General features: G+C 36.3%; 1 protein-coding gene across 6 annotated transcripts in view; it reads right to left on the bottom strand.

Moving 5' to 3' along the window:
* The window catches only part of EHBP1 (EH domain binding protein 1), a 373,913-nt gene that overhangs the window by 58,333 nt on the left and 302,936 nt on the right, over nt 1-12,644 (bottom strand). For 5 of the 6 annotated variants that reach the window (XM_021705885.1, XM_021705883.1, XM_008071978.1 and 2 more), the window contains one exon: nt 3,742-3,889. In XM_021705885.1, the coding sequence (XP_021561560.1) occupies nt 3,742-3,889 (148 nt within the window). The remainder of the gene's footprint in view (nt 1-3,741; nt 3,890-12,644) is intronic. The other variant, XM_021705884.1, reaches the window with a different exon arrangement.

The raw sequence follows: 12,644 nt of genomic DNA, 5'->3' as shown, positions 1-12,644 counted from the left end.
ATCACTCTTGCTGTCATTCTCATATGCCTTCTTATGTAAAGGAAAAAGTAGGCGAGGGATTGCCAGAGGACTGTACTATGCAAGTGACACTACCCTTCATTCAAAATTGCTGACCTAGATGTTGGACTGGAGAACAGAAGAGCTACAGGCAGGAAATCCGGGTTGGAGACTGCTATAACTCCCAGGCAAGCAGTATGGAGAGCCTAACCAAGGATCAAATAATTGGGAGTGGGTATGATATAATTTGTGGGAGAAGGGGTAACAAGGAGAGTAAGGGTGAGGCAGACATCACAAAGGACTCTTCAGGCTGAATAACTAGAATGATGGCATTGCGATGAAATGAAATAGTTAAGACTAGAAATGTGGTTGGATATAGGTTCTTTAAGCTTCCAAAGATACCTAGAAAACTGTACCTCCTATCACTACCTACTTATATAGTGCCAGATTCCTGTATGATGTTAAATAGCTGCCATTCATTTAATTTCCAGGCTACATAAAATCTCTATCTAGACTACCACTCACCAGTAATGCTGAGCGGGTCAACTCAATGTTTATATATGTATTGCTAACCTTAGATAAAAGGATTACTATTTGGGAGGGAATAGTAAAAATTGATTTCCCTTACAGTTCAGGTCTTCTTAAGGATGGAGTCCTACTTTCTTTCCACTCACTGATTTCAGTTTTAGGACGAACCTTGAATTCTTCTCAACAGTTAATGTTATACATTTCCTAACACCTGTAGAAATGCTCTGACTGCATTCTTGTGGAACTAAAGTGTGTGAGCATGTGTGTGCACATATGCGTGTGTGTTTAAAGATTCCACATATTACATATATCTATATCTATATATCTATATCTATCTTTATGGTTAACCCAATATGTGGGCAAAGCAGAAAGAAAACTAAAGATCCATTACACAATAGAAGCTGGTTTGCAAGTATGCCATGTAATATGTGTGCAGAAAAAGGTAAAAGGAGATGACATCTATAGTAAATGCAAAAATGCATTCCAGCAGACACTATATGCAAAATAGTGTGATTAAGAGTACAACAATAAAGTCAGTCTTACACTTTTCATTTACAGATAAACTGAATGAAACCACAGTATTTGGTAACAGTAAAATTTTTTAAAAAGATAGACCATCCAACAGAGGTTATCATTAAACATATTTTCTAAAATTCAGGAACAATTATCACTTATATAAGTTTAGATAAATCTATTTGTCATAACCAAAATAAAAGGGGTCATTCAGGCTCAGACATTCTCATGGACAAAATTAAAAATATTTTCTTTATTCATGTGAAATGCAAAACAAAGTATACTACTTTATCTAAATCAAAGAGAGGCAAAAATGTCAGTTTAAAGTTAAACAATTCTAACTTAACCCAAACCAAAGTGATAAGCTATGGAATAAACATGTATATATAAATATAAAATACAGTACACAAAATATATAATATGCTATACAATATAGAATACATATTATATGATATATAATATCATCTTAAAACAAGGTCCCTTCCTTGCAAATGTGTCCAAGGAACATAAACAAAAACTAAACATCTGGCCAAAATAAAACTTTATTAATAAATTCTCAAAGCAGAAATTTAGGTCCTATTCCTTAATGACAATACAACTATACAACTAAAAATGAAAATATTAAATTTGTCCCCAAACATTTGCACTTGTCAGGTACGATGCAGACAAAAAAATAAACCCACAAGTCTGTTACATAGAACGAGGATTTTAAAATGAGGCCATTACAGGTATATACTACAAAATGATGCAGAAATTGAAAAAACACATGCAACACACCACACTATCACCTGATTTTTTCATAAGCCCTATGAGTATGTCAGATGGAAGACAAGTAAAAGCTAGGCTGTCACTCCTAGAACAGGTGTGATTCTGTTATTTACAAAAGAATCAGGCTATTTCTGGTTGCAATAGGATGCAAGTAAGTTGCTTGAATATGTGACTATCATGACCTAAAATACCTTGTATTTATTTTCTGTGGACACCATGAAGCTGAAGATACCTCACCTCAAACTTAGAAAGTTTCCTTTGCTTACTGGGGCCGGTTGCTGCTTGAGAACAGAAAAAGGTAAGGTTTTTTTTTAAGTGATTCAGGCAGTGGATCTGAGTGATATCATGTTCAACACATTCTCCACACTGTGCATCTTCCTTATTATGTCAGTTCTTCACTTTCCTCTCTTTTCTGTCATTCTGGACTGCTGCTTCTAAAATCTTCCTACCCTGGTATTCCATCTACACTAGTCTCAAATTATTTCTCTCTTCCTTTTACATTACTCTTTAGCAAAACTTATTTTTTCAGACCTGAAGATTCCTACTAGACTAGAATGGACACTCTCACCAGGGTAATTTTCACTTAGGAACTGGACTCTTGTGAACTCAAGTAAGTTTTGAATTTGCTGTGTAGGGGTTAGCAAACTATATGTCAGGGGCAAAAACCAGTTCACAGTCTCTTTGGGATAAATAACAGCCTCACTCATTCATTCACATATTGTTCAAGATTGCGTTCAGGTTACAAGGGCAGAGTTGAGTAGTTGGGACAGAGATCATATGGCCTGCAATGCTTAAAGTATTTATTCTGGTCCTTTCCGGAACGTTTGTTGATTCCTGTCCTAGTGGCTGCACTTTTTAATTGATGAAAGCATATGTATGAATGGTTGAATTTCAGGCAGGAATTTTACATTCTCTCTAGTCTAATGATTTCTCTTCAACTCTCAGTCTCAATAGCTGCAGCTTGGAGCTTGAAGTCAGAGTAGACCTAGTCTGATCCATACACCCTGATGAAGACAAGCAAAGACCCATCACTGAGGACAGGGATTAGGCCTGTTACACTCATTTTAGGCCAACCATAGCTCTCACTAAGAGTCTACCATCTGACAGACATGTGGCTGCTCCAACATCAAGGTAGGCTGTGTTCTCTAGGAGAAATGGACGCTGGTTTACTTTGATCTCCTTAGGGAACAGGAAACCTGACTCTTCAGCAGGTTCATAAGTCATCATCAAACCCTGCCCCCTCTTCAGTTCACCTGGCTTTCCCTGTTTTAGTCTATACTTCCTTGCCAGCTCCACAGATCAATCCTCACTTATTCTTTGTTTATTTATTTTGACTGTTGAATGATGACAAATTCAGGTCTTTGCTTTCCCTCATTCCAAGTAGGAACCATTCTTTCGGTTGTAACACTGACAAAGACTCTTTGCCTGGTCTAGTCCTGGCTTAGCCTCAACTGGGGCTAGATTATAAAGATAGGACCAATTACATAGCTGACCCATACCATACCATTAAATAAAGATTTTTAATTCTTAGCCTACCCAGAGTTTGCAACTTATTGAGCATTGTTATCCATCACCACTGGAAAAATAAATAAATAAATGAGACACTGGATGACTCTCCATCTTATTATTACTCGTTCTCCTATATGGCTTCCTTATGATGCTGCAGGAAGCCATATAGGAATTTTTTTTAACCAAGACATATTCTAAGAGAGTACTTGTTGAGTTTTTGAAAGTTAAGCCAAAAGTTGATTTGAAAAACAGCAGCTGCTATCTTCTGATTTACTATGCTTCCTTTAGGTATTTCACAACATATCAATAGGTTAGAAACTTTATGTTTTTGATGCAACATTTTGAAGTAAGAATAAAAAGTCCCAAAAGGTCCACTGAGGATTTCTGGGTTGTCTGTAGAATATGATACAAGATTCTTTAACTCACCTCCAGATGCCTTTGACCTTTCTTTCAACTTTTCTGCAGCCATTTCACCATAGCTGGGAAGTTCTGACATCTTCACTCCAGATCGAGCTTCTGCTATTAGCTGACGAGCTCTCTCTCTCAGCTGCCGACGTCGCTCTTCATCTTGCTGCTAAGATATATTGAACAGTTGCCAACTCAGTAATTGACAGAAATGCAATTTCATTTTCAATCTGATCATCATGATAGTAACTGGTTTACAGCATGGTGCTTGGCCCACATTATAAATAGGATGCTCTATATCAGTTGGATGTCATACCATTTTTAAAAGACATCCTAGAATCAGATTTTTAAAAACTTTTATAAATTATTTGTATTAAAATGTCCATTACAAATTCAAACTAAAGAATGTTTGGCAATGCATACTACTGAGAAAATATTAGAAATTATTGTTAATAATGGGCTTATATAAAAACTCACAATACTGAGAACAGAATTTCAATTAATACTTTATTTTTAAGAATAGATTCTCAATTGCTATGTTCTAGTAATGGCATAGAGCACTGGCTGAAAGACATTTTTGATAGCAGAAAATGCTGCTATAATATGTTGATCAAATACTGTATAGGAAATGGTATTTTTAGGGGGCCGGAGTAAGAGTCGGTATTGTATATCAGTATACAATTTTGATTTAAAAATGTTCAACAACAATAACCCAACAGTGATGTGAAATCATTTTTGGTAATGCCCTTTCCCTCCAGATGCATACAGAGAACAAAAATTAAAATCTTAGTTTTTGATATTTAAAATAATTAGAAACTATAAAAAAAAAACATAGTTGGTGCCTACTGAAAAAGTATTATGAATCACAAATAATCAATATGAAATTTCTCTGTAAATTGGAAAGCATATAAAATTAAGAATTATTATGACAAAACAAACACTGAAAAAATCTAGCCCAGACATATCTCTATAGCGTTGTCTCCCCTTAACGTCCCCCAACCTCCATAAAAGTCTCACATCTGTTCATACAGAAGTGCTTTTATCATGTAGCTTCAGACATCTGTGGCTTTGGATATGTCATTTCCTTTTCTTGGAATGAGCTTCGCTCACCTTATTTAACTCTACCCATTAGTCAAGATTCAGTTTAAAAGCACCAAACTCTCCTAACTATCTTCCCTTCTCTCCCCTGGAATAAAGTAATCCTTATTCTACGCTACTACAGTACTTTTAGTGTGTGTGTTATGTGCATATTATTACTTAAAAAATAATACTTGTCAACTTACATTATAACTCTGTGGAAATGCCTCCTTCCTACTAGAATTGTGCTATAGGAAGGAGTGATATCTGATTTATTTTTTGTATCTCCAGTCTTTAGTACTTACCTTAGTACCATACTAGGTACTACAACAATTTAAAGCATGAAAATTTACTATTTATATTCTCAAAAACTTATACTATAGAGGAAAAGAAAAAAATAGCCACAATAAGGATGTATGATCAAAATGCTGTAAGAGTTCAGAAAAAAGAAAGAGGATTTTTGGTTGAGAGGCAAAAAGAAGGCATCATGGCATCGGGGATTTTTAGTTGGGCCTAAAGAATGAGTAAGATTTGGAATGGGTAGAGATGGGAGTTGATGGTAGGTAGATCAATTCAGGAGAGGCTAAGAGGTAGGAACAGTACAATAACATAGAGGCAAGAAAGTATACTGGAGGAAAAGAACACAACCTAGTTTTCCTGAACATAGGGCAAAATTAGTAACAGACAAGGCAAAAAATAATAATAATAAAATTGGGGGGATACTGTAAAGGCTCTAACAGGTGAAGTGTTTTAATTTCATTCAAAGACAGCAGGGACCACCAAAGGTTTCTTTTTGTTTTTATGCATATATCTCTTTAATATTTTATTTCAAAGGTGTGGGGTACAATTAGGATTAGAGTTTTTTCACGTCTAGGGAAATGACCAACCAAAGGTATATTTGAGAAAGATTAATCTGGCAACAGTACAGTACATAAGATAGACTGGCATAGAGGGACTGGCAAGGGACCAGTCAAAAGGCTCTTATAAGAGTCCAAAGAAACTATAATGAGATACAGGATTAAGATGGTGGCAATGAGAATACAAGGAGACAAGTGAAAGAAATATACCTGAGGTAGAATTAGAGGTACCAATTCTTGGTTATAGATTTGATGTAGAGGGAGGGAAAAAAGATAACTCAGAAGATTTAAACTTAGGCAACTGGTAGAACAGAAACAAAAGAACTAAAAGGAACTATCAGAAGGGACGGAGAAAAAGTTTGGGGTATGGCAGCCTGGGTTTGAGAAGCTAACAGGACACCTTAATAAAGATGGCAGCATGTTGTGAGAAGTAAAATGGACTAGTGTGGATGTGAGGTCAAACTATGGCTACAGAGCTGGTGAAATTACAGGAATACATGAAAGCACTTGAAGAGGGACTGTAGAGAAAAAGGAGGATTGTGGACTAAAACATGAAAAGACATCTATATTTAGATTTTTTTTAAAAAGGAAAAGAGGACAGAAAAAGAGGGAGAGGAGAACTAGAGCACTGACATATCATGAGAATCAAAGTAGAAAAGGCTTTCAAGAAAAAAGGAGAAATCACTTGCAGCAAATGTGGAGCTTAATGAATCTGAAAATCTTAAAAGGTCAAACTTAGTAAACAATATCATTAAAAACAGGGTAAAAACCAGATGGGTGAAGTTCAAGTGTAGCATTTCATTCACAAATTTTGAGATAACTAGAAAATTAAAAAGTTGTCAAAATTATTGAGGGTATGGCTAGGCGTGATGCCTCACACCTGTAATTCCACCACTTTGGAAGGCTGAGGCTGGAGGATAGAGGGTGGCTTAAGGCCAGAAGTTTGAGACCAGCCTAGGCAACATAGTGAGACTCTGTTTCTAATAAAAATAAAAAATTGCCGGGCTCGGTGGCTCAGCCTGTAATCCCGCGCCTTTGGGAGGCTGAGGTGAGTGGATTGCCTGAGCCCGCAGGTTCGAGACCTGCCTGGGCAGGTGAGACCTCATCTCTACAATAAATAAAAAAATCAGCTGGGTGTGGTAGCGCATGCCTGTAATTCTGGCTACTTGGAAGGTTGAGGCGGAAGGATCGCTGGAGCCCAGCAGGTCGAGGCTGCGGTGGCCGGGTGCAGCCACTGCACTCCAGTCTAGGCGACAGAGTGAGATTCCAACTCAATAAATAAATAAATAAAAATAAAAATAAATCAGCTGAGCATGGGGGTGTACACCTGTAGTCTTGGCTACTTGGGAGACTGCCAAGGCAACATAGCAAGACTCTGTTTCTACAAAAAATAAAAATAAAAAATCAGCTGAGCACGGGGATATACTGTAGTCCTGGCTACTTGAGAGACTGAAGCAGGAGGCTTGAGCACTGAAGTACAAGGCTGCAATGACCTATGATTGCACCACTGCACTCCAGCTTGGGTGATAGAGGGAAACTCTGTCTTAAAAAACAAAAAAATTAATGGGGGTGTAAAGTAAACACAGGGACAAGCTTGAAGCTCCCAGTGGATAAACTGGAACGACTTCATATCAAAAAGAATAGTTACTGCAATGAATTGAATCAATGAACTCATATACTGAATCAAGAAAAATTCAAGTCCAATATGATATTCAAAAAAGTAGAAGGATATCAAAAACTCATTTGTTACCATTTGAGACAGTTTTTTGAAATATGTCCTAAAAACTAGTAATTAAAAGAAAAGAGTCAATTAATTATCTTGTCTTTCCAGTGGGAGTTGAATTTTAGGGTAACCAAATAGTCCCAGTCAATATGAGAAAGCTCTACTTTATAAAATAATACCAGCTAACAAATGCTCCCAAGAAACAGAATTAAAAATATCATTTTGCAAATCAAAATGAATGACTCTGGCAAGGATTATCAACAGTTATTAAAGCTCTTGAGTAAATGTTGATGGGACCTGGATAGTCATATTATGCTGCAGCAGACTGTATTTTCCAAAGATGGCCACAATAGTATCTCTTATTCCACATGCTCTTCTGCAATGTGACTTTGCCACTCCCTCAATAAGAGGTAGTTTAATTCTTCTGGGCCAGCTTTAGCAACTTGTAGGTAATCAACAGAATGTGCAAGTGTTGCAGGTGGATGATTCCTAAGGCCACATCCCTTCTGCCTAGTTCTTGTGAAATTCTTGCATTTTGTACTCTCTGGGAACCCAGCAGTCAGACTCAGGTGCTTCAATGGACAGTTCCAGCCAAGTTGGTCCTCAGTCATTCTGGCCCAGGTTACAGATATGTCAAAGAAGAAGGCTTTAGATGATTGCAGCCTCTAGCCATGTTAGCCACCCCAACTTTTCAAGTCTTCTCAAACAATGTAGAACAGAGACAAGCTTCCCTACTGTGCCTTGTCTGAAGTCCTGAGGCACAAAATTTGTGCGAATAACGAGATATTTTTGTACATCACTGTTTGGGATGGTCTGTTAACACTAGTAATTGGAGCATATGCATAAGTAACGTCACACAGATTACTCTTGGTTACAAGAAGAAAACCTAATTTGTAAATGGAGAGTTCAGAACTAGACAGAGATTAGAGACAACTAGTCGAAGGGTTGCTTTTAGCATCATTAATGTCGGGTCAACAGTATGTTATATGGTTTTTGGAGAGAAGCACATAAAGTGCACACCACCTAAAATCTTTTGCCCCAAATGATTGCCAATAAAGCGAATCCATTCAGCCTTTAGATACAACTTATAGTTTATCATAAACAGGGACTAGAGAAGCAAGATAAATGACACAGCAAGGACACAACCAAACAGATCCAGAAGGTAGGATGCACAGGACAACTGACCTGTTCAGTTTAACAAGTGAGAGGAAAACAAACAAATAAACAACAACAAAGAACTAACTAACTAACCACCACCACCACCACCAACAAAACAGACTTAACAACCAGATACATTGTGTAGTCCTAGGTTAGGTACTGGGGTTAGTTGTAAAGGATACTGATGAGTCAATAGAGAAATCTTAATATGATCATAGTATTAACAGAGAGGAAATGCAACTTGATCGAAAAAAGTGTATCCAGCAATAACTTGGTTTTGTTATTTTGGGAAAATAAATATACATATAAAATGTAAGCTAAGAAAAAGATTTGTAAAGTATACATAAAGTTACCATGGTAGAGATTTCTGGATATCAAAATGTAATCTCTTTATTTTCTTACTTTTATTTGTCTTCATTTTCTAATTTTCTATAAGACACATGTACTACTCTTATAATAAACATTATTTTTTAAAACAGAATCATAACCAAGGACATTGGTGCATGGCCTACTCAGAAGGATCGCTTGAACCCAAGAGTTCAAGATCAGACTGGGCAACATAGCAAGATCCTGTCTTAAAAAAAATAAAATAAAAAGAATTTTGAAAGAAGGAAAAAAAGCAAAGCAATGAGATGGCGGCCTTCCTGAGGTGTATAGTGTAGTAGGGGTAAAAGAAGAGTGCTCTAAAATACAAGGGAAATGTTCTTAGTATTTGGAGACACAAGCTTAATTTGGAGGCAGAGGAGTACTATGCAGTAGTCAGGATGAGACTAAAGATGCAAGAATAATATACAAAAAACCTCAATTTACCATCAATATTTCTGAACTTAAAAAATATACTAGCAAGAAAAGAAAATTCAGACTTGATAATAGTGATTTTGAGGATGGCTGCTGATGTTTCCTGATCTTTCATGTGCTTTATTTGCATGGCATTTAATTTTCACATCCCTATTTTTGCCTATAAGAAGATTTAAGTTTAGAGTCACAAGGTCCTACAACTAGAACTGATGTCAGAGCCAGTTCAGCCCAGATGTGTTTAACTCCAGAGTCCTTGATCTTAGCCACCAAACTATTTGATCCCCAAAGTATCAAATTACATGACCAACTGAGGAAAATTGAGCTTTTACTAAACTTTCATCTTTCCAACTTAAGAAAAGTTAAGAGCACTAATAAAAACCATTATTTAATATGCCTCAGGCAACTAAGCTTAAGTGAATTTTACTGAGTGAATAAGAATTTCTTACAGAGCTGGGATTTGGTGATTCCAACTAAGATGAAGTGGTCTTGGGTCATTTTAACTAAGTTAAAAAGAAATAAATGGTTCTACTTTTCTGAATATGATGAAATGGGAACCTAATTTTTTTCTCACAAGCTATCATCTCCCCTTGGCCTTCCCCTCCCCCCAATAATACTCCCATCCACAGATGTTTCTGAGAGCTTACCAAGAGTCCAATTTAAAGCAGGCAATGATTAATAAAATCAACTCTAAATACTAATTAGGGACACTTTATCAATTTCCATGTAAATTGTTTGTTTGTACTTATTTACCCATCATTGTTCACTATACAATAGAAAAAATGCAAATGAACAAATCAGAATGCAGCCCTAATGGGACTTTCTGTTTATAACCATTAGCCCAGAGGTGTGCTGTAATTCAATTCTCAAGTAGCAAGATTTAGCCTCATTAACAGACTGCAAGGGCAGGTTACAACTCATAAAACCCTACAGTAAACAAAGTTTATGGACACAGCACAAAATCTTGAGCCTGATTGACAGAATTCTAGTTCCCTATCAGATTGCCTTAATTTACTTTTCTACTAATGTCCTAACACCGCAGAGACAATTTTGCTTGGGCCTAGAGCTCTCCAGTGGGATGGCCTATCTGTGTTGTTTGTTTTCTCACCCTTTAACTTCCCTTAAGACAAAAAAACCAACTGAGAAAATAAAAGTTAATTTTTAAGGTCAGGAAGGAAAAGCTTTTAATTATAGTAATTGATTATGCAACCAATTTTAGTTTAATTGATAGTACTAATTTCTAGTTTATTAGTTGCCAGGTTCATCATAAGTAAAACTAGTTCATTTTAATTTTTATATGTAGGCTCCATTAAAAGTCAGTTTTTGCAGTAATATCTAAAGGATAACAACAAAATCTATTTTTTTTATAACTCACAATAGGATACTGCTTATATCCAAGAATAAAATGACCAGAGAGTAAGGGCAATGATTATTTTATTTTTGAATATTATATTCAGCATGAAGTGCTCAACTATGTAGATAATAAATATTTCTGACAAGGATGGCTTACCTAAACCTATCTAAGTACAGAAATGTGTTTTTGCTTTGCTTTGACCAGCTTACATTAAAAAAGACACAATGACTCATAACTAAATAAATCATCTGTTTACCATGTCTGCTGAAAAAAATTTTTTAAATCTTTCTACTGGGTTGTAAAAGTATGGCAACCAAGAAGACTACTGTCATTAAAAAGATAAGTATACTTCAAAAATCTAGTACATAGGAAACCTGTATATCTTTCATTTACTTGCCTGCCTAGTCTAAATAAATAATTGAAGTAGACTTCCTGTTTTTAAGAATAGGTCTGATGATATTCATCTTTTTCTATATAGAGTTATGTAGAGTTAGACCAAGTTATATAGGATAATCTAGCTTTTACAAGATGGATGTGTATTCTTTGGAAGGCTTGGTAGAAGTTATATTTTTGGGAGGACTCCCTCTCCATAACTACCTTTTTATATGTTTTAACAGATTTGTGAGTAAATACTATTTCTGTGCCCTGTGTACCGTGTTTTCACATATGTGTATGTGCTGTCTCATTTACTCCTCACAACTCTGAGATAGCTACTATCATCCTGATTTGATAGAAACTGAATCTACTTAAATACACCGCCCAAGGTCATACATCTTGTAAATGGCACAAGAATTAAAATCAGTGTTTGAGCCGGGCTCGGTGGCTCAGCCTGTAATCCCACGCCTTTGGGAGGCCGAGGTGAGTGGATTGCCTGAGCCCGCGGGTTCGAGACCCGCCTGGGCAGCGAGACCTCATCTCTACAATAAATCAAAAAATCAGCCAGGCGTGGTAGTGCATGCCTGTAATTCCAGCTACTCGGAAGGCTGAGGCGGAAGGATAGCCGGAGCCCAGCAGGCGAGGCTGCGGTGGCTGGGAGCGGCCACTGCACTCCAGTCTGGGCGACAGAGTGAGACTCCAACTCAAAAAAAAAAAAAAAAAATCAGTGTTTGTTTGATTTCAGAGCACTGGTCCTATCTATTACATAACTGGTATTCAGAACAGTTTTTTGAGGCCATATTGTTATTCTGATTTTTAAAAATCTCAGTTCTTTATGTACACTTGGGTTACATAAATAAGTTTAAATTTCCCTATGTGCTATTAAATACAGAGAGATGATGAAAAACTAACTTTGTTACAATCATTTAAAACTTGCGCTCCCAACCTTAAATTGTAAGCTTTTGAAAAGTGATGAATGTATTTAAGCTTTGCTTTTTCTCTTTGCCAACATCTTCAGGATAAGGAAAGATTCCTGTTATGATGCAAAAAGAACCTGTATTTCAGTATAACAAATTTAAAATATTCAAATATAGAAGATGAATCAGAACTAACCGCTTTGGACATAAACAGAAATAATATTTAGCCCTTTCAAAATATATCTTCAAGTTACTATTTTCCTTATCATTCTGAAATGGTCTACAATCTGCTATAGATAGATGCACTAGTAAAACTTGACAATTTAAGGACAAACTCTTCAAGAATAAGTAATGTAATTCCTTGTTTCCTTTCCATAAAAATGTATTGGTATGCAATTTTTATATTTCACAGTTCACCGACACCTAGGCAAGCTTTTTTCCACTGCTTCAATGGTGCTACTTTTAATTTTATCCTCCTTAGTCGTAGTAATTAAAGTGATCGGCAGTGGCATCCCAGCGGCTTTGACACAGCTACAACCCCCTAGCAGACTTCTGCTTTTAAGAGGAAGGGGAAAAAAAGACTAGAGTTTCATTTCACAGAGAACAAGAAAATCAAGCTTCTCCAATCCTCAACTTTATTCAATTGTTCTTTCAGCAGCCTTTGGATC

This window comes from Carlito syrichta, unplaced genomic scaffold (assembly GCF_000164805.1).
Source record: "Carlito syrichta isolate Samal-C Ts95f unplaced genomic scaffold, Tarsius_syrichta-2.0.1 Scaffold314798, whole genome shotgun sequence".
Classification (NCBI taxonomy): Eukaryota; Metazoa; Chordata; class Mammalia; order Primates; family Tarsiidae; genus Carlito; species Carlito syrichta.
The sequence above is the reverse complement of the archived record's forward strand: the minus strand, read 5'-3'. Positions and strand labels throughout refer to the sequence as shown.